The 23,097-nt window shown below is 43.6% G+C and overlaps 1 protein-coding gene across 2 annotated transcripts in view; it reads left to right on the top strand.

Annotated features, from left to right (window-relative positions):
• Positions 1-934: 934 nt before the first annotated feature.
• LOC124612410 (nuclear pore complex protein Nup155) overlaps positions 935-23,097 on the top strand; it is a 254,444-nt gene continuing 232,281 nt past the window's right edge. Inside the window, exons 1-5 of one of the 2 annotated variants that reach the window (XM_047140605.1) lie at positions 1,009-1,023; positions 1,357-1,456; positions 1,803-1,957; positions 19,271-19,399; positions 19,645-19,741. In XM_047140605.1, the coding sequence (XP_046996561.1) occupies positions 1,807-1,957; positions 19,271-19,399; positions 19,645-19,741 (377 nt within the window). In that variant the 5' untranslated portion in view covers positions 1,009-1,023; positions 1,357-1,456; positions 1,803-1,806. Of the gene's footprint in view, positions 1,024-1,356; positions 1,457-1,802; positions 1,958-19,270; positions 19,400-19,644; positions 19,742-23,097 lie in introns of both variants that reach the window. The other variant, XM_047140603.1, reaches the window with a different exon arrangement.

The following is a 23,097-nucleotide window of genomic DNA, read 5'->3' as shown; positions in this document are numbered from 1 at the left end:
ATCAACACTGAAGTCCCCACAAATAATAATATTCTTTCCCCTATCTGACAGATAGCACAACAAGGCATCCAAGTTTTCCAGGAATAAATGAAAGTTTCCTGAAGGGGACCTATATACTGTTACAATTATAAAAGAGCCCTCCGTCAGTTTAAGTTGACAGGCAAATGCTTCTATATGTTGGTCTAGACAAAACGTTTTTGTATCTAAGCTTTCTACACAGTGATAACTTTTGACATATATGGCAACTCCTCCTCTCACTTTATTCTCTCTACTCATATGTACAGCTAGATTATAACTACTGATATTTAACTTTTCCTTATCAGACACAATGTGATGCTCAGACAGGTATAGTATATCTATTACATTATCAGATTCAATGTCGTCTAAACAAACCAGGATCTCATCTACTTTATTCTTCAATATTTTGGTGAAAAATGGTAACATTATTTTTTACTTTACTTTTGTGTGAATCTACTTTTTTCTTTAAGTCACCAATATTTTGGTTAAATGTGGGAACATTATTATTTACTTTCCTGTTGTGAGAATTTTGTGAGTTTTGGACCTCTTTAGCACCTGCCTGCCTGAACTTTTCATTGGACACTGGAAGGATAACACTGTTGTTACATTTGATCACACACAAGTGGATTTCTAATTCCAGTACGTGAACATTCATATGCTCCTAAATATTAATTAGTACCGTGTTTTCTCGTAAGATTATATTATTATCCTCAGGTGAACTCCGTTATTTTCCACTTTGAATAGTTTATGTACGCATCCTCCAAGAAATATCGAAAATAGTAGAAAGAGTGTGCTATTAATTATTCTGTGTTTTTCTGCAGTTTTGTCAGTTATTTCCTTTTTCTTTTTTTACTTGCGATATCTCCAATTTGGTATGTTGCAGAGAAAAGTTGTGGTGTCAATGTTGGCAACGAATCAGCGTTAGCCGTTTGGTTGATATGAAATCCACAGGAGCGCCGAAATCACGTTGTTTTAATACATACGTTTGTTACACCTCCGTGAAGTGTGAGTATATAATAGACAACACGAATGTTTGTTGACGTAGATATTTGAATTAACATTATCTGCTGTAAGTTAGCGTCACGTAGCGTAATTGGGCGTTATGACATTTGGTGCCGGTATTGTTAAATGATAAACGATCATAGATGATTTCATGAATGAAAAGTATGCTGAATTGTCACAGAGCAGCCACAGTGTGAAATGAGTGTTAAGAAAGTTGACCCCAACGTAAAATGTCCAATAAAAAAATCACACCAACGCACCTAAAAAATCTGTTGAACCTCAGGCGCAGAAAAGAATAGCATTTAGACTTTTAATTAAAACTTGTTTATGTTCCGGTTCTTATGTGGGAGAAAAACATAATTTGAACAAGACTTTGCAGATCTCAAACCAGCAACATTATTTATTTAGTCTCAAAACAGGAAACACACATTTTGAGATATATAAACAAGTCGAGCTACATCCGAAACCAGTGTTCTATGTTTGTGCATGGATAGTGCCCTTAAATAGTCGAAGAGCCGATGCAATCAAGATTTGAGAATGCTCCGTTAGTTTTATTAAATTAACGTTACTTGTTGAATTATCTCGTTTTTTATACATTGAAAATGGTCACAGGTAACAGTGGGCACGTCTATTTTGAAAGTAGTGTACTCGCTGTTACACGGTATACACAGACACGGGCTACCGAACAGAATGTTCACTTTTAATACTGTGCTGATGTCTGTACAACAATAAACGCCTATCTGTCTTTTCCACATCTCGGATGTTAATTATTTCTTTTTCAGAAATATGCTGAGCTCAGCCATGGACAGAGCAGTGCCTTTGGACCCATTTCGGTCCCATGTCGAATCTCTGGAACTTGCTGGAAGGGCACTTGATAGAGCTCTACAGAAAGACAATTGTTTCCCTTCTTTAATAGAAGTCACCCAAGTAGCACAAGGTATGTTACATGGCAAAATCAATTTCTCTCTCTCTCTCTCTCTCTCTCTTTCTTTCTTTCTTCCACCTCACAACTCATACTAGATGATTGTCGTCATTAATTTGTGAGACTACTGTATATGTAACATACTTCCAATTACTGCAGGTGATAGTGATGTGGTATTCAGACTGTTACTGTGGATAGCAACTGAATTTGTTTCCTGACCTCATGGAATCCAAAAAAATTAAAATGCTTACTCTTTCATTCAGGGATTCTGACAGTGATACAGTATTTGTCATAATAAAATGGAAATAAATATCTCCAATGTACATGGACTCAGAATATAAAAATGTTTCATGAGGTTAGGGCAGGTGGTTGTCCACGGCCTTGCTTAAGGAACCATCCCGGCATGTACATGCAATGATTTATGAAAATCGCATAAAACCTAAACCAGAATAGGTGAGCTGAGGAAATTCTGTCCTCCTACATGTGAAGTCAGTACCTTAACACTATACATTTGGTTGGTCCTTACTGTACAGTGTTCTTTTTATCAGACACAGTTTGTGCCAAAATTTTTGGACAACATAGTTGTGTGGAGATAACGATTAATTTACGTATAATCAATTATTCAAAATGACAGTCACAATCGCATTATTTATTTTGCCGCCAACTGGTTTCAACGCGTGATGGTGTCATCTTCAGGGCAATTTAACCCATTTGGTCACTCGCTGGAGTCGTCGCCCTGCCTGTGCACGGTTGGTAACTACCAACTGTGCACGGGCAGAGTGAAGACTCCAGCGAGTGACCTGCTAACCATACACAGGCAGGGTGACGACACCAGTGAGTGACTAAATGGTGTAAATTGCCCTGAAGATGACACAATCGCGTGTTGAAACCGGTTGGTGGCAAAATAAATAATGTGATTGTGACTGTCATTTTGAATAATTGATTGTGCCAAAATCTTATAACATAGAAAATAGTTTCCTGGTAAATAGTAAAATATGATAATCTCTTATCCAAATTTTGATACGGTTTTCTGTGAATTCCTCATTCTGCATGAATGACAAGCAGTCTTTTTAGCAAATCAAAGCTCCGTGTTGATTATATTCCTATCTTTTAGTTTATTGTTAATTCTGAACTCCATATGTCCTGGTTTTAAACAGTGTGTTTGAAGTTTAGAATTTTCTCTGTACTAAGTTCTGTAGTTTTATTTGAAACTGTTACTTTCAAGTCTGTACTTCATGTATAAGAAAATAAAGATCTCACATATGTATAAGCAAGGAATTAGCGGAATTTTAAAATATTTTATTAGTGGACAATGTGGCATCCATTGTTTTTGATAGTACTTATTACTAAGCTGTACGTAAATACTTGGCAGGTCGCCATATAATGTGTGGCGGTGAGCAACTATTACCATTTACTAGTCATTTCCTTTCGTGTCCCCCTCACGAACTCACAACTTCATTTGTGTTGTCATTGTGATTCATACACGAAGTGTATGTTTGCGGCAGTAGAATTATTTGGCAGTCTGCCTCAAATGTCGGCTCTCTAAATTTCCGCAATACTGCTTTGCATCCAGGGATTCCCATTTTTCATTAATTATTCTTTTCCCATACAATAAACCTCATCACATTTGTTGAATTAAAGTTGTGGGTTGGCAGAATTCAAATAAACAAGTTATGAATCACTGAAGTTAAAGTTGCTCATATCCTGGTGGAATGCCGCCTCCTCCTGGCTCTCCGCGCTGTTCATGTTCTTGCAAGTTATTTCTCCCTCACATTGACAGATGACTTACAAAGTTAAATCATTTATGAAGTGGACTGCATGTTGAGTTTGGTAGTACCTCTCCATTTTCAATATGATCGTTCTAACTCTTCAGTAAATATTAGTCACTTAGCTGGCTTACCTAATTTCATCTGACTGCTGTTGCTGCTTCAGCATGATCCAGACATTGCCTATGTAAAATTAATTCACTTAAATATAATTGTGCTTGTCTGGAAGCAGTACTTAGCAATTCTTACATATTCTGACCTGGAGGAGGTAGTGGATCTCCCCTAACATGGAGACATTTGTGCTGATTCTGAGTGTGCAATGTGCAGTCAGCAGTCAACCTAGAAGGGAGGAGCATTACTTCCTCCAGTGACTCAGTTCTCTTGGTTTGTGGGGCTGCCTGCAATTAGTGTTGGTGAATGGAGGTGGATGTGAAGGCATATTTTGTCAAGTGATGGCAGTGTTCTATTTGCAGTATTGCATTAAAAATAAAAATCCATGTTAGTGTGGTCCTGTGGTTAGCATTAGATTACGTAAGACTGCAACTTCAATCCAGCTATTGTAGATGACACAATGTGGTGGTTAATAATATATTTCAGTAAAGAAGTAGGATGCCTTGTTAGTTAAAACCTCACAGATGTGGAAATGTGGTCAGAACCTGGCCTCGTGTTAGGAAGGCGTGGCTTTCAGGTCTGTTTCAGGCCATCCTGCCAATATTAAGTGGTCCTTTTGAAAAGGACAGGGCCAGTTTCCTGACATATGATTATCTGATCTGTGTTTGTTCAATCTCTAATACCCTTATTAGTGGAATGTTCCTACCAGAAGACTTAAGACCTTCATGTGTGCGTGTTGCGAGTATGGGGTACTGAGCTGCAGGATGACCACTTCCTTTTCTGTGTTGCAGTTTCTGCCTCTATCGTATGCTATTACTTCCATTCTTCTTGTCAGTCACCCATGTCATCCCTTTCACACTTTGTTCGGTAATGGGTGCCTCTTGTGCCCCATCAGTGTTGTTTCTGGGAGGGACAGTCCACACTCTGCCATCTTCGTAGATTGGAAAAAGTAGTCCGACAGGCATTTCCTTAACTCCCATCACCTGCCATTGCCTGGCACCATCAGACTCTGTGACTGGTCTTTTATATGTCCATACCGACTTTTACTTCAGTTTTTATTTCACCAGTTGCTCCAAGTCAGCGTTGTTACTTCTCTGCATGGACCCTTTCCTGTGGTTTCCAAATTTCTTCTGCAAAAACACAGATCAGCATTTATGTCATCTTACCACAGTCCATGCTGTCCCAGAACTTTACTTGGGTGCCATGCTGGAAGCGGTTTTTGAATCTTCTTTTTGTTAAAGAACTGACTTGGCTGCTCCATATTTGTCAACTAAAGACTGAATGCAAAGCTTATCTTTCTCTGTTTCCTTGCCCACACATCTTCAGGTGTGGATTGCACCACTCTCCATCAAATCTACTGGGCATTGATCTAGTCACACTTGGCGACTTTGTTTGCCAGGTTTATGCCTCGGTGGTGCCTTCGGCTTTGAAGTTGTTGGACCCAGTCCTGGAGAGCGTCACTCTTCCAAAGTGAGGGTCTTCATTCTTCAGCTTCAACAGTACCAACTTGTACACACCTATGCAACTGCCATTTGACAATTTCCTGACCCTTCAGTATATCCTATTCTTTCTTGCGTGCAAAGGGCATTGAGCCCCTGTCAACTGCCACTGGGTAGGGTTACTAGTTGGAATGCTCCTCACAGCCCACTACCAAGACTTGCACTTATACCCCCTACAATTACTCCCCATGTTTTCTCACCCCCTCCCCCTTTGGTTTGTGCCCAGGCCCCAGATTAGGACTGATCTGTTTCAAGAACCTAATGTCTGTTGCCACCCCATAACCTTACTGCTTCTGTTCCTTTCAGGTCTTCAGGAGTATGGTGTGCTACTCTCTTTCACATTGACAACTCTGAAACCACAGATAGGATGGGTTATGCTTTTACATGTCTCGTTGGTTAGGAACACCGTTCGATGCTGGGATATGTAGTGTTTTTACAGTGGGCCTCATGGCCATAAGCAGAGCCCCTTATTTCATAAAAAGAGTCTCCCTTGACTGATTTTAAATACATAGTGACTCTGTGGGCAGATTTCAGACCAGAGATCGATGTCACCAGTTTTACCATTGTCACTGTTTGATATCTGCTATTCATCACCTTCTCTCTGAGTGGAACCATAGTGCCTGCTCAGCTGACTACCTCTGGGTCCCAGGTCATATGGGTATCCCAGTGAGTGAACTGGCTAATCATGTGGCTAGAGATGCGATCACCTGCCCTCCATTTGCTTTGACGATCCCAGCTGCAGATTTGTGGATGCAATTTAGACCTCTGCTCTCTTGGAGACTGAAAACCATATATGTAAGCTACTGCACCCTCTCATGTACTCCACACTACCGAGGAGATGACTGCTGCATGGCAAGGAAGAAATTCAATGTTTGTCTCCTCCATATCAATTATATTGGACTGACCCACATTTTCCTATAAGTAATGAGCCACCCCCACATTATTGTTATGGAGCCTTACTGGTAGTTGCTCATATCCTGGTGGAATGCCCCTTCCTTCTGGCTCTCCATGCTGGACATAGTCTTCAGAATTTATTACCTCTCATGTTGGCATGCAACTCACAGACAATTGAACTGGTTCTGTTTTTTTTTCTGTGACAGTGGTTTTTATTTTCAGATACAACATTTTAAACTGCCTTTGTGATGAGGAGGTGATAAAAGGGATTGTGGCATCTCCTGCCCCATGCTTAGTCAGGGGACCCTTCACCCTGCCTCCTTTGCCTGCTGCCTCATTCACTCCTTTTCCTCTGTTTTAATTACTTTTAGGCAGTTTGCCTCTTTTTCTGCTGCACTGTGTTTCCTGTTTTGGGAGTAGCATTCTGTTGATCAATGGGTGCTGTCCTCCTCCTTAAATTTTTGCCTGTGTTGCATCATGGCTTGAGCAGCCTGCCCCCCCTTTTGTACGGAGAGCCCTGGGAGATGCCCAAGTGCAGCACTAAGTATTTTGGTCATACTGTTTTATTATTGATGGTTCAATTGATGTCTGTTACATTCTCTGAAATTCACTTCTATTGAAATTCTGGATCTCTTGACTAGAAGGCATTCTACTCACGGAAGCCTCATTCACTCTTAATTGGGTTAACAGATATTGCATGCAGCTGGGGTGTCTGTCGCCAAAGCTGAGGCCTGGGGGCCCATTTTTCTGCTATAACCTACGTACTGGTCCAGCCCATTTAGTTTAAATTCTCTGTAAATGTTTACTGCTTTCAGTGCCTCGCTTTTACCTCTCCTGCATACTTTCTTCTTCTAAGCACTTTTCTGGTTATCACTGCCTCCAGACGGACTACCTCTTGACCAAGGGACTGATGATCTCACTGTTTAGTACTTTACCACCTATCAACAAACCATCCTTGTTTGTTACTAGTTCACAATTTTTTTTAACATAGTCATTGTCCCATTAGAGGTATATTTCCTTCCATATTTTCCAAAGCACGAGCTAAACTGGAAGGACATGAACTGTGAAATGCAGGTACCTCCCTTAATGTGACCATCTTGACATGGTGTTCTTGGCAGAACGCCATGTGTTCCCAAAACACATCACTGTAGCAAGTCTATAAGAGGGTTTGCTAGGTATGTGTGTAGTTGTAGCCCCTTGGCAATTCAGGAACCCACTTCTGATCTGTGACCTGAGAACCCAACATGTAAGCCATTGAGTATACAGTGTCTTTTGTGGGACACCAGGACTGTGAGGAATACCCAATGTGTCAAATAGTCTTCGCTGCAGCTGGATGCCATCCGTGTAGATTGTTCTTGGTTGGAGTGGGTGATACCATGCTGGATAATCCACAGTGAAATGGATTACACTCTCAAAAGTCGGTTGCTGTGAACCTCTGGCAGTTTCATCAGATGGGCTTGGCAATTATGATACTAAGCCCAACCACCTTACAGTGACCCTGCCTTTGTATTCCCCATAATATCTAGTATGTACTGGAAAAGTTGTACTGTACTTAATGGCTAAACCTTAATTCTTTTTAGAAGACATACAGTAAAAGTTTGAAGAGGTAGTGGTATTGGAAAAAGATGCCAAACAGCTCCCTTTTGGCTGAGGCGGTTCCCCATTTATGTGATAGTGTGCAAGGCATCATTTTTTTAATTACATAAAGGGAGAAAGACTGCTAGTAACACTATGTAATCTCATTGGGAGTGCGTGCATCTTCCTGCCAGTAGTTGGAAGATGCTTACCTGTTGATTGTATGTTCCCCCAAACCATATAAAAGCATTTTAATGAATGATAATTATTTGAGAGTCCCTCTGTTGACCCACAACACAGCCACAGGTCCTGAGTCATTTCGCTATCAAATTATTCAATCTGAAATTATTCATAAACACTGCCTGCTCATTGTTTTCAGTCTATCTGGCTTAGAAGTGATTTCCCTTTATAATGGTGAGAAAGTTCCGGCATACCAAATTCTCAGCCAACAAGAACCCAACTTCCATTGACAGTTCTAGGTCAATCAGTCTGACTAATAAGTTCTGTAAATTTCTTGATACAATGGTGACCCATAAATTGTGCTGTGTCCTTGAATAACTCTCTTTTGTCCACCTATCAGTATGGCTTCTGTAAGAGTACTTATGTGTGTACTTTCTTAATGTACATATATAGATAAATGCAACTGGGACAGGTCAATCAAACACATCTAACATGAACACAATTAATCAATGTTCCAATATCAGACAACACTAAACAGAAAAGCGTATACTTCAACTATACTAGCAAGCTTTAGTAGTAAAAATATAGATCTGTGTGGTCCCCAACTGATTCCACATTTTTATGTTTGGAAAAAAACAATCTGGCAGGCTGTTAGTTGGTCGGTACATCTTTCATCTTTGTATGGGACAAAGAGAGTGGCTTCTCTTTGGGCCTAGTGTTGAGTGTTATCATTTTCATTACAGCCTTCAGTGGGCTTTGTGAGGCCATTGATTACTCCCACACTTTATGCTGACGAATTTTGGATGGACCTCAGTTTCAGTATTCATGCGCAGGAGTCTGTTCTTGAATCTTCATCATGGCTTTCAGTTTTCACCCACTAAAACACAGATTGTGTGTTTTTGCCGCTGTGCAGTTGTTCAACCATCCTCAGAGCTCTAGTTGGGAACCAACACATCAAGACAATCACACATTCACAGTTTTTTGAACCTTCTCTCAGACAGTAAACAGGTGTGATTAACCCATATCTGTCAACCAAAAACAAGTTACAAGTGGAGCGTAAAAGCTCTTGGTTTTCTTAGCCATACCTCTCAGGACAACAGTTTCATCACTCTAGAGTGCCTCGTGTCACAACTAGATTATGAATGCCAGATAAAGATTCAGCAGCACCATTAGCTTTTTGATTTTTAGATTCACTTCATTATTGTGGGTTTAGGCTCATCACTGAAGGAAAAGTGTAGACTTCTGACACCACCAACTGCTTGTCATTTACACTGCTACTATGTACCAATTCCGTAGCCTTTTGATTATCAGATTCTTTTTCCTTCCCAGGAATGCCGACCCAGTGTTCAAATTGGAATGCGTTAGGGAATTCTTTGTAGCAGCTTCCAAGCGTCTCTTCAAGAATGTGCTATTATCCCACCTTGATATGTGCACAGACCACAAGTCAACTATTATGAGGGCTTAAAATCTCTTGGTGCCACCATTGTTTTCCATCGTAGCTTCCTCTCAGCCCTGCTGCAACTGAAATCATTTATTATGATGACGTAGAGATACAGAAAAGACATGGTATGTTTTCACTTATGCCAAACACTAGGAACAGCACTCTTTGTAAGAGACTTGTACTGCCTTCAAGGCAGAACTGATGGTTAGTTCTGGATCTCCTACATTTCATTGAGAAGAAAAATTACAACTTACATTTGTTATGCTTTGACTTTTTGAACAGTCTGCAGACTATAGACCAATATTACCCGTTCTCCTTTCGATCCTAAGTAATGTGGGAATCCCGGGGAAAGAGTAACTGATCGCTTAACTAGGGAAATGACTAATGACTGGCATTTGTTATATGGCAACTGGTCACTGTTTTGTGAGCGTGCAATCTGTCACAGTTAAAGCCGAGAAAGGTGGGCTTCTGGTCCTTCCAACAAACTGTGTGCTATTGTGGAGACCACTGCTGTGCAATGTTACTCCTTCTGTTTGTCTTGGAGAGAGTCCACTGCCTTATGCTGGCTTTGTGTTGGTCATGCCCATCTGGGTTGTGATTTTAAACTTTGCAGCCAGAGCCAGACCCCTCCCCACCCCACCTACGTGGCTGTGATTCTTTGCTAGTGCTGGTTCACATCTTCCTGGAGTGGCACCATCATTACAGCTATTTGACGAACATGAATCACAAGGACGTCTTATGCCCAATTCTGGCTGATAATGAAAGGACAGCTGGGGAGGTTTTATGGTTTCTCCAAGAGACTAGTTTTTATTCACAGCTTTAATGTTTTGACCTTTATTAGAGTCAGAAGACATTAGGTTGTTGGGAGGTGTGCCTCCTGCCACATGCTGAGCCTGAGGACGTCCTGAGTGCCATCTGTACTCTTGCTAGCCCAGTCATTCCCCTCTTACCCTGTTTATCATCTTCCTTGTTTTCTTATACTTGCTATTATTTCAGATTTTAACCACATTCTTCTTGCATTAAGCTCCTGTTTGTCCTCCTTAGATATGTGTGTTTATATCAGTTTTTGAAGAAACAACTTTGCCACTTTTGTCATTTACAACTTTATTCACAAAATCTACAAATGCAGGTTCTACGGTGTAGCCATTTTCAAATGGATTACAGCCAAAAATTAGTTCATTACATGTCAGAATTTCTATTAAAAAAAAAAAAAAAATCCACAATCTATATACATCTACATTGAATTTACAGGCTGAGTACTTAATATTACTATTGTCTGTATTCAAGTAACATCACACCATAAACATGTTCACTGTCTGACGACTGCAAGGTATTCCACTACATCTCGCGTGCAAGACTGTGAACACTGAGTGCAGCAATGGCTTCTAAAAAGTTGCTCAATTCTATTTTGACTGTCTTAAGGAGTGTGACCCCCTCCCCAGACCATTCAAGTGTTTTTGTATGCTCATTCATAAGCTTCCTCTACTCTTCCATAAATTTAGCCCCCCCTGCGAGTCTGGTGGTAAGAATAGGCCCACGGTATTCCTGCCTGTCGTAATAGGCAACTAAAAGGAGTATCCAACGTTTCGGCCTTAATGTGGTGGTCCCCTACGAGGTTTGACCACTATATTTCAAAATTTTCCATTAGTTCGTACCGTTTGGGGAAGGACGCCTTACGTGGTGCATTCTATATCCATCTTGCCCTAAGATCTGGCACACCTGATATTGTCATGGAGTTGGCCTTACACCGAGCTTCCGGCCACATCAGCTGCAGTGTGTTCCGGGTAGCATACATGCCCTCTGTTGTGCACTTCCATCTTCACCCTCATGATACACATGGATATTAGACACCCGACATCAGCACGGTAGCCAGTCCGTTGTGGTGGGGTCGTCATGTACTCTCTTGGTGGTAGCCCCCTGACTACACAGGGATCGCACTGCTGATGCCTGAGCTGCTACCTCCCCATGTGTGCCAAGGAGTTGATGCCTATCTGTCTGGGGGATCAGGACTTCCAGCAAAGGCCATCCTGCCAGGTGGTCTTTGCTGTGGCTGGGTGGCACCCGTGGTGAGAGCCCCTGGTTGGAGTGGGTAGCATCAGGGCGGATGACCCACAATGAACCGTGGTACATCATCTCTTGCTGGTGGGCCTCCACCAGCAGTCTCTAAGCGATCCAGGTCTAACCTCAACAGGAAGAAATATGATCCGAGATCATTTCCCTCCCTGGCCGCTCCATGGGAGGCACATATGGCTTAAGACGACAGTGCCGATTATTCACCCCGATACCTTGTCTGTACACGAGTTGATGGTGAATCATTTATGTCGACGATACCCCAGTTTTTTGTGGAGCATATAGAGAACAAGTTCGGGGAGGTGGAGGGCTTGTCCAAAATGCGCTCTGGTTCAGTTCTCATCAAAACGGCATCCTCTGCCCAGTCACGGAGGTTGCTCGCTTGTGACAAGTTGGGGGATGTTTCAGTTAGCATCACACCCCATAAGAGTCTAAACATGGTCCACAGGGATCTTCTTCTGCACTCAGGCGAACTATGCGCCAACCTAGAACGACGAGGTGTTCGGCGCGTCCATCGGGGTCCGAGGGATAATCAGGTAGCCACCGGTGCCTTCATCTTGGCCTTCAAGGGTGATGTCTTACCCTAAAAGATCAAGGTGATGGTTTACTGCTGTGATGTGAAGCCATATGTCCCTCCCCCGATGTGTTTTAAATGCTGGACGTTTGGGCATATGTCAACCCAATGTACTTCCAGCATCACATGTCGAGATTGTGGATGTCCTTCGCATCCCAATACTCCATGTGCCCCGCCTCCTATCTGTGTTAACTGTGGAGAACGCCATTTGCCCTGCTCGCCGCACTGTAGGATTTTCCAGAAAGAACGGAAGATAATGGAATATAAGACCCTGGACCGCCTGATCTACACCGAGGCTAAGCAGAAATGTGAGAGGCTCCATCCTGTGCTAATGACGTCGACCTACACCGCTGCTGCAACAAGAGTTCTCCCACCCCCGTGTTGTCACGTACGGTTGGCTCTATGATAGGGGTCAGAATCCACTGGCCCTTTTGATTGTGGGGAGGCACTTCACTCCCTGTTGCTCCCGCTCCATCTACTTCAGGAGTAACACCCCCCCCCCCCCCCTTCCTCCCACCCCCCAACCATCGGGGACATCAGTTCCCACTTCCCAGCCAGAGAAGAGTAAGGCTTCTTCGGCTACTCTCACCAGGAAGGGGTCCCTTTGGGACATCCCTTTACAAGTTCCGACCAGTGGAAAAGCGGACACCTGCAAGTGGCTGAAACAACCACCAGTCGCTGGTTGTAGGGTCACATGGTCGTCGTCCGTCCCTGAGACTGACCCAGTGAAGCCCTCCCATCCTGAACCACTGAACACACAGCGCGAGAAGCAGAGAAAGAAGGTGGTTCCCGAGAATGACGACAGTGTGGTGGCACCCGTCCCACCACTTCCTGCAAGCTCAGCGTCTGAGGATGAGGTAGAGATTCTGGCGTCTGTTGAAGACCTAGATCTCACCGGATCCTCGGACGCAATGGATATCATTCGTGCGGGTACTGAATTGGTGGCAGCAAGCGACCCAGCAGTGTAATCTGCCTCTCCACTCCCTTCCCACCTTCCTCAGCCATGGACAATGTCATCCTTCAGTGGAACTGCGGCGGTTTCTTCCACCATCTTGCTGAGCTCCGACAACTTCTCAGCCTTCACCCTTTCTTGTGCATTGCTCTTCAAGAAATTTGGTTTCCGGCAATGTGGACCCCCACCCTCCGTGGCTATCGGGGTTATTATAAGAACTGGGCAGCTAATGAAAGGGTGTCTGGTGGCGTCTGCATCTATGTCCTTCACTCTCTTCATAGCGAGTCTGTCCCTCTACAAACACCTTGATGTGACAGACACAGGCTGTTAATGTCTGCAGTCTCTATCTTCCACCGGATGATGTTGTCCCGCAGCATGTCCTGGTGGCACTGATAGCCCAATTGCCGCCACCTTTCCTGTTACTGGGCGACTTCAACGCCCATAACCCTCTGTGGGGTGGGTCAGTGGCAACAGGTCAAGGCGCCACCATTGAGAACGTATTGGCACAGGTCGACCTTTCCCTTTTAAACAATGGTGCCTTCACACATTTCAGTGTGGCACATGGCACATACTCCGCCATCGACCTTTCGATCTGCAGCCCTAGCCTCTTACCGTCTGTCCAATGGAGTGTGCATGACGACCTGTGTGGTAGTGACCACTTTCCGATCTTTCTGTCACTGCCACAGCGTCACTCTTTTGGGCACCCTTGCAGATGGGCTATGAATAAGGCTGACTGGGACTTGTTCTCCTCCATGGCCACTATTGTGCTTCTTTCTAATGAAGCTATTGATGCTGTGGTTCACTCGGTCACCACCGGCTTCGTTACAGCTGCAGAATCTGCCATTCCCTGTTCTTCTGGGTCCCCCCCGGCTGAGAACTGTGCCTCGGTGGTCGCCTGAGATCGCTGAGGCGATTAAAGATTGCCGGCGGGTGCTCCAGTGTCACAAGCGACATCCCTCAATAGAACACCTCATCGCCTTCAAATGGCTGCATGTGCGGGCCCGCCGCCTTATCCACCAATGAAAGCAGGAGTGCTGGGAACAGTATGTCTCCACCATTGGGCTCCATATCTCTCCATTGCAGGTTTGGGCCAAGATTAGGCACCTCTATGGCTATCGGACCCCTGTCAGCGTCCCTGCGCTCTCACTGAATGGAGCGGTTTGTACTGACTCCGACATAATTGCAAACCTCTTGGCATAGCATTTTGCTCAGAGTTCCGCATCTCCGAATTACCCTCTGGCCTTCCGCTCCATTAAAGAGTGGGTGGATCATCGGAGCCTTTCATTTCGCACCCGCCATCCTTAATCCTACAATGTTCCATTCAGTGAGTGGGAACTCCACAGTGCCCTAGCCGCTTGCCTTGATACAGCTCCCGGGCCATCCACTGTCAGATGCTGAAACACCTTTCAGTGGACTGCCAGCTACGCCCCCTCGACCGTTACAACCGTATCTGGGTTGAGGGTGAGTTTCCGTCGCAATGGCGGGACAGCATTGTTATCCCCGTTTCGAAACCTGGCAAGAACCCATTGGAGGTGGACAGCTACTGCCCCATTAGCCTCACCAACATTCTTTGCAAGTTGCTCGAACGCATGGTGAGCCGGCGGTTGAGTTGGGTACGAGTCTCGGGGCCTTCTGGCTCCATCTCAGGGTGGGTTCCGTAAAGGCCACTTTGCCGCCGACAATCTGATGAGCCTGGAGTCAGCCACCTGTAAGGCCTTTGCCCGCCGTCAGCACCTCGTCGCTGTCTTTTTCGACATGCGGAAGGCGTACGATATGACATGGTGCCATCACATCCTCTCTACGCTTCATGGTTGGGGTCTTCGGGGGGCACTGCCGATTTTCCTACAAAATTTTATGTCACATCATATCTTCCGCGTGCAAGTTGCGGCCTCCCATAGTTCCTCTCGAGTTCAGGAGAACCGGGTACCACAGGGGTCTGTCCTAAGTGACTGCCTGTTTTTAATTGCAATTAAAGGGCTCGCTGTGGCGGTGGGAACGTCTGTTTCAGCTTCCTTGTATGCTGACGACTTCTGCCTCTACTATAGCTCCATTGGCATTGCAGCTGCTGAACGTCAGCTGCAGTGCACTACCCGCAAGGCGCAGTCTTGGGCTGTAGCGCATGGCTTCCAGTTTTCGGCTGCCAAGATCTGTGTTATGGATTTCTGCCGGCGACGAACATTTCACCCTGAGCCGCAGCTTTATTTTGCTGGCGAACTTCTTGGTGTGGTGGAGACACATCGGTTTTTGGGTGTGATTTTTGATGCCCGGCTGACTTGACTCCGACATATTCGACAGATTAAAAAGATATGTTGGCGGCATCTTAATGCTCTGCGATGCTTGAGCCACACCAGCTGGGGTGCCAACCGCTCTATCCTCTTACGGCTCTACCAGGCATTAATCCAGTCCCGTCTGGATTATGGGAGCCTGGCTTATGGTTCAGCATCCCCATCTGCGTTGCGGGTGCTGGACCCAATCCTTCACAGCGGGATCCGACTTGCCACTGGTGGTTTCCGGATCAGCCCTGTGGGCAGCATACTTGTGGAGGCAGGTGTACCTCCACTGCGGTTACGGCGCCAACGTTTACTGACCGCTTATGCTACGCATGTTTGTAGCTTGCCCGGGCACCCTAACTATCGGCCTCTGTTCCCACAGTCGGTCGTCCATCTCTCAGAAAGTCGGCCGTGGTCAGGTTGTACGATCGCGGTCCATGTCAGAGAGCTTCTCTCCGGGCTTGGTACCGAGCGAGGTGGCGCAGTGGTTAGCACACTGGACTCGCATTCGGGAGGACAACGGTTCAATCCCGCGTCCGGCCATCCTGATTTAGGTTTTCCGTGATTTCCCTAAATCGCTCCAGGCAAATGCCGGGATGGTTCTTCTGAAAGGGCACGGCCGACTTCCTTCCCTGTCCTTCCCTACTCCGATGAGACCGATGACCTCGCTGTTTGGTCTCTTCCCCCAAAACCAACCAACCAATCCGGGCTTGGTGTTTTCCCTCTTCCACCTCCTTTCCGGGCCCCTCTGCGTACACCCCTGTGGTGTGTGCCTCGCCGTTGCCTTCGGCTCGAATTGGCACAGGGCCCGAAGGACTCAGTCCCTCCAGAGGTCTTCCACCGCCGCTTTCTTTCCATCCTTGCCACATATCAGGGCTCTGGCATTGTTTACACTGACAGTTCGATGGTTGCTGGTCATGTTGGTTATGCTCTCACTCTAGGGAACCACTACGAACAACATTCATTGCCGGCTGGCCGCAGCGTTTTCACTGCTTAGCTGGTTGCCATCTTTCGTGCCCTAGAGTATACCCGCTCCTGCTCAGGTGAGTCTTTCGTTATCTGTAGCGACTCCTTGAGCAGTTTACGAGCTATTGACCAGTGTTTCCCTCACTCTCGGCTGGTGATGGCTGTACAGGAGTCCCTCCGTGCTCTTGCCCGTTGCGGCTGCTCTGTGGTCTTTGTGTGGACCCCAGGCCATGTTGGGATACCCGGCAATGAACATGTAGACCGCCTGGACAAACAGGCCACCAGTGAACCAACTCTGGAGGTAAACCTCCCAGATACTGATTTGCGGGCAGTCTTACGCCGTGCAGTTCTCTCGCTTTGGGACGCTGAATGGCGTGATCTGACCACACCTAATAAACTCTGTGCTGTCAAGGAGACGGCGGCTGTGTGGCAGTCATCCATGCGAGCCGTTCATAGGGACTCAGTCGTCCTTTGTCGGCTCCGCATTGGGCACATCCGGCTGACGCATAGATATTTACTCAGCCTTGGGGACCCGCCTCTCTGTCGCTGCGGGGCGGTTTTGACGGTGGTGCACATTTTATTGGCCTGTTTGCTTTTAGCTGTGCTCAGTCAGACATTTGCGCTGCCTGATACGCTCCCTGCCCTTTTAACAAATGACACTGCCATGGCGGGCTTAGTTTTGCATTTTATTCGGGCAGGGGGCTTGTATCACTTGCTCTAAGTGTTTGTCTTTATTTTGTGTTGAGTGTGGCCTTTGGCCTACGGTTTTAGACTGGGTTTTTAATATGTTTCTCGGTTGTTGGCTTTTCCTTTTTATTCTCTCTGGTCGGCCAACCACTGTCACACACTGTGTGATTTTACTTCGTTTTGTCTGGTCTTTGTCTAAGTTTCTCTTATCCTGTGTCATCTGTCATCTTTTCCTTGTTTGTTTTTATTCTGTGTGGGTGTTTTTAAGTTTTGGAAAAAGGGACCGATGACCGTAGCAGTCTGGTCCCTTTAATCCCACGAACCAACCAACCCTAAATTTAGTGTAGGTAACCTCTTAAAATTATCACTGCTTACAAAATTAATGCTAGCTAGAACCTTCACTGAAATTAAAAGTAAGAGCATCAACAATAAGAATGCAGTGGGAATTTCAGCGTTAAACACAGGGGAAGGAGCAGATAGGTCTAAAGAGTACATTCAAGACTTCTTCAAAGCAGAGACACTGTCTGATGCAGTAGAAGAATTAATGGGGGTTGATATGGAAAACATAGAAGATCCAGAAGACTTGCAATCATATGAGGCAGAAGGGATAGATAACATCCTTTTGAAATTTCTAAAATTCCTGGGTGCAGTAACTAAATGGTTTTACAGGTGGGTGTGTAGAATCTGAGACTGGAGACATACCATCAGACTTGCAGAAAAACATCCACCAATCCCTAAGATAACAAGGGCAAGAGATATCATACAATCAGTTTAACAGCTCCTGTGTCCAAGTTCCGAACAAGAATAATATACAGAAGAATGGAAAAGAAAATTGAGGAGCTGTTAAAAGATGATCTGTTTGGTTTTTTGAAAGGTAATGGTGCCCGAGAGGCAGTTCTAACATTGTGCTTGATAATGAAAGCAAGACAAGAAAAATAAAGCTATGTTCATAGGATTTGTTGATTCAGAAAAAAACTTTTCAGAGAAGTGGGAGTAATTTGTAAGGAAATATGGGTAACATACAATTTGTACAACAACCAAAAGGGACAGTTATGTTGGAAGATGAAGCATGGAATTCTCAGAATGAAAAGGGTGTAAGACAGGGCTGTAGTTTTTGGCCGCTACTGTTCGTCCTGTAAACTGAGGAAGAAATGACTGAAATAAAGGAAAGATCAGGAATGTGATTAAATTTCAAAGTGATAATATTCGCTGATGGCATTGCCAACCTCAGGGAAAATGAAGAATATGGGACTTGCTGGATGGAATGAACAGCCTAATGAATACAAAGTATGGACTGACAGTAACTGAAGAAAGACAAAAGTAATTAGGGGTATCAGAAATGACATTAGCAATGAACTTAATGAAACACTTGGTGACCGCGAAGCAGTAGTAGTTCAAGAATTATGCTACCTTGTAAGTAAAATAATACATGATGGACAAAGCAATGTGTACATAAAAAATACCCAGGCAAAGAGGGCATTCATAGCCAAAAGAAGTCTACTAATATCAAACACACAAAGAAATTTATAAGAGTATACATTAGGAGCACAGCATTGTGTGGTAGTGAATTGTGGGCTGTGGGGAAAACCCAGAAAAGAAGAGGCAAAGTATCTGAGATGTGATGCTAAAGAAGCATCAGTGAAGAAATGAACATATGGAAAACACTGAGAAGAGGCAGGGTAATAGGACATTGTGTAGTACCCTCCATGGTACAAGAGGGAGTTTTGGTTGGAAAAACTGTAGGGTAAGACACAGATTCGAATACATCCAACAAATAATTTAGGCTGTAGGATTTAAGTGCTACTCTGGAATGAAGAGGCTGACACAGAAGAGAAATTCATGGCAGGCCACATCAACCAGTCAGAGGACATGACTCAGAAATAAAAACCACAAGAGCTACAGCACAGTGTCATGAGTCACTCTTTGAAGGCTACTTTATCTGTTCGCTATGGAATTCTATTTACTGTCTAATGACAAGCCTGTAGTCCTATTATTATATTTAATTGAAGGGCCTCTACTTAAGAACGTTTTTTTACTGTATGATTCAAAATGGAAATTTCAGACTTGGTTATTAAGCCTCAGAACCTTAAAAGCTTTCTTCCTTGTCTTGTTCTGTTATGTCTCCTCTAACTCAGTTTGTTAGAGAAGTCTTAAGAATTATCTCATTTCTTGTTGCCATTCCTCCCTCTCAGTGAATGGAGCTTCCTTCCTTCCTTCCTGATACATATAGTGAAAAGATGCTTCCTTTCACTTTCAATCCCCCTCCCCCGTATATGACTACAACTTTTACTGTGGCTATAAGTTGCTTGGGAGAACCCTTATAATTTAATTTTGTGGTTTCAGGTGGAACGGCAACGGTCAGTGGCTTAACAGAAATGGATTACCCTTCTATAGAAGGACTTTCATCAGTGAAACAAATTAAATCCATTAACAAAGTTCCTTTACCAAGAGAAGTGATGGAGCATTTTGGTCGTATCCTTTTTTTACATTCCTAATAAATCTGTATTATATGCATGCTTTGTGATACAGAGGTCAGTTTTTAAAAGCAAGTCATTCATCTCATTATGCTGTAGTTACATTACTAGGATAAATGGAAAAACTGTATGTGCATGTTCAGGGTGTATTACATACATGAATGCACATAATTCTACGATTGTAGCGTAAATGCTAAGTTCTACAGCTACTAAAAGTTGAATATCTCACTTAACTTTCTCCAGATATGCAGTGCAATTGTATGATGGGATTATTTCCTGAAATTGGCAGAGCTTGGCTTACAATTGATAGTGATATTTATGTGTGGACTTACGAGCATGGGTTAGTACAGTTTTTTTATTTAAATGTATGAAGGTCATTCAATAAGTAATGGAACTCGCCCCTCCCCCCCCCCCCCCCCCCCTCAAAGCAGGTTAAATTTATTTATAGTTTAAGTACACTGTATGGTTTCCTGATTCTTCGGCTATAAAATACTATTTTTCATCGTAATCTCCATTCAGTTCTATGTCCTTAGGCCAGGTTAATGTTAGTCTTTATGCTGTCCTGCTATCACTTCAGTGGTCTGTGTCTCAGTTAAGTTCTTGATCAGGATGTATACAATCTGGGAAATGTGGGGAAAAAACAGGAACTTTTTAGCATTACAGGAAGATAAATTATTTTAATTTTCAGTTAAATTTTTGTAATTTTGACAGGTAAGAAATGATACTCCAATGAAGAATTTTACTTTAGCCAACAACTGCAGAATAATACTACAGCAGTAAAACATAAAAAAGAGAATAACACTAAAATAAAACTTTAGTTGCAAAGAAAATGTACCATCTAAAACAACAAAACACAGTGCACCTACAAACATCTGCTGACAGCAAAATGTGTCAAAGACAGTGCAATACTTCTCACGGGCCTTGTTCCTATGAGTGTGACAGCACAACTGCTTCCATTTCTAGCAGGTCGTGGGAAAATATTGCAAATGGTAAATTCAGAAGCATTACTTTCAAAGTAAATTTCCTTTTATAAATGTTGAGTTATGTTACGAGTGAGAATGTACGGTAATTTCTTAAATTGCAGTGTGTTACTCTCATATGTGCGCGCGCGCGCGCGCACGCACGCACGCACGCACGCACGCACGCACGCACACACACACACACACACACACACACACACACAACAGAGTAGTCTTGCCTTACATGCCCTACATTTGCATCAGTGTGTGCTGTAGATGGGTGACCAGCTCTGTGAGATCATCTTGCACTGAATCTTTGCCTTCATGAATCCTTCTGTGCCACTCGAAAACATGACTTCTTGAAAGTGCGTCCCTGCATATATTTGCTCAATCATTTTTATGTAAGTTCAATATCACTGTTAGTTCTGTTGGGTAAGGATCCCACACATGTGAGCAGTATCCTAGGAAATGCCTCACAAGTGATTTGTAAGCAGTATTTCCCTACTTCATACCAATAAAGAGAAGTCTGGTACCTGTTTTACCCATGATTTAATCTGTGAGATCATTCCACTTCATGTTCCAAAGAACTGTTACACCCAGGTATTTGTATGAGTTTGCCGATTCCAACTATTTTGTTGATAAAGTTGTCCTAAGACACTTCAGTGTTGTGAAGTATACAATTTTGCATTTCTGAATAAAGTTGCCAACTCGAACTCTTATCAATATTTGTGCAGTTTCTTTCAGACTGTACATCCACGTAGATAACTGCATCATCTGCTTAAGGTTACGTTACTATTAATATTTTCCACAAGGTCAGTCATATACAATATGAACAGCTAGAGACCCAACATACATCCCTAGGGTATGCCTAAAGTTATGCCTGTATCTGGCAGTGACTCTCAATCTGAGATAACTTGCTGCATCCTCACTACCAAAAAATTCTCTGTCTAGTCAGGAATTTTGCATGATGCCTCATATGATCATACTTTTGATAATGTGTAGATGTGGTATGAAGTTGAATGCTTCTTAGAAATTGAGAAATACGTCATCTAATGGGCTGCTTCAATCCCTCACTTTCAGGATGTCACATGATGAAAGTGCTTGTTGGGTGTCACATGATCTGTGTTTTTGAAATCCATGCTGTTTGGCCGGGAGGAGGTCATTCTGTTAGTTATCGCTCGAACACTATGTCATGGCAGTTTTAGATGGGGGTTGTTTTGATCTACGGTTTCTGAAGTTAGCAGTAGAGATTCGGCATGTCCCACTATTTTTACTGCATTCCCAACCATTACCGTGCCTCGTGTATTATCCAGTTTGTTCTGCTTTCTGTTCTGCATTGCTGGTTGCTCGTATTGTATTTTGAAATGAGTGAAGATGCTGCTCGAGGTCAATCACAGCGTTCCACTATACTACTATGACCCCTAAGAGGAAAGGGAGATTCGTAGTACGAAGTGGTGCTTGTAAAATGATACACAATGTGCTAGAGTGCTGCGAGATGGAAAAGGAAATCAGAAAGCTTCTACACCCTATCACGCAGGCCTGTAAGAGAGCTGCCACTTACACCAGCAAAAGTGTAAGAACATTAGATGGAATTAGTAAGTTTGTTACTCTCTTTCAGGCGAATTGCCTGATAATCCAGGAAAGAAAAGGTTTGTTTTAGTTCTAATTTGTACTGTACAAGTGTAAAGCTGTTTATATGCTATGATGCTTCCAACTAGGCAGCTGCTAGGTTGAAAGTGCTTTTTTTTACTTTGTTTCACTTAGGAAGAGAGAGAGCAATATTCAAGAAGTCGATGACTTCAGTAAATTAGTTATAAGGAATACCGTCACAGAGTTCTACATACAAGAAAAAGTAGTACCAAGCAGGGAAAAACTTCTTTCATTGCTGCACAAGAAGACAAGTTGGAGATGGGGCAGTACCTCATTAAGAACTTTAATGGAGTCAATGGGATTTGTGTGGAAATCCATAATGAACAAATGGAATATGTTGTAAGAACGTGGTGACATTGTTCTTTGGTGGTCTCATTTCGTAGCACACATGAGGAGCATTAGGGAAGCTGAACAAAATACTTTATCTTGATGAGTCGTGGATTGATAGCAATGTGACATGCTGCAAATGCTGGGAGAGGCCACAAGATATATTGGGTTTTATAGCATGGGGAAATGGGTCCAGAAGGATGGTAGTGGCAAGTATTGGCTCAGAAGACAGGTTTGTGAAGCAAGCGGAGCTAAAGTTCTTGGCGAAATCGACTCGAGGGGACTACTGGGGCCAAATGAACTCGGACAATTTCGAGAATGGTTTTTCGAGATGGTACTCCCTTATCTTCCAACAGATCGTCATTGTTATGGACAGTGCGTCTTATCAATGTAGGCAGGTGGACAAAACATAATCAATATATTACTTGAGGGTGGCAATAATAGAACGGCTGTGAAGAAGAAAAGTTAAATGCGATGACAGCATGACAAAGGCTGAGCTGTATGCCCTTGTGCAAGCGAATAAACAGAGTGAAAAGACATACATAGTAGACGAACTGGCAAAGAGTGCAGGAGACACTATAGTTCGCCTACTGCCATACAGTTGTGATCTGAAAACAGTTGAATTTGCATGGGTGAAAATTAAAAAGTTCTTGATGGAGTACGTCGTCTCTGGTGACATGTTTACTGCCTGTCACAAAAAACTAATGGACAATACGTTCAGTTCTGGGAAGGATACTGCAGAAAAGTGCAAGAGGTGGAG

Source organism: Schistocerca americana, chromosome 4, assembly GCF_021461395.2.
Source record: "Schistocerca americana isolate TAMUIC-IGC-003095 chromosome 4, iqSchAmer2.1, whole genome shotgun sequence".
In the NCBI taxonomy this organism is placed as follows: domain Eukaryota; kingdom Metazoa; phylum Arthropoda; class Insecta; order Orthoptera; family Acrididae; genus Schistocerca; species Schistocerca americana.
This window is presented reverse-complemented; position numbering and strand designations above follow the sequence as displayed.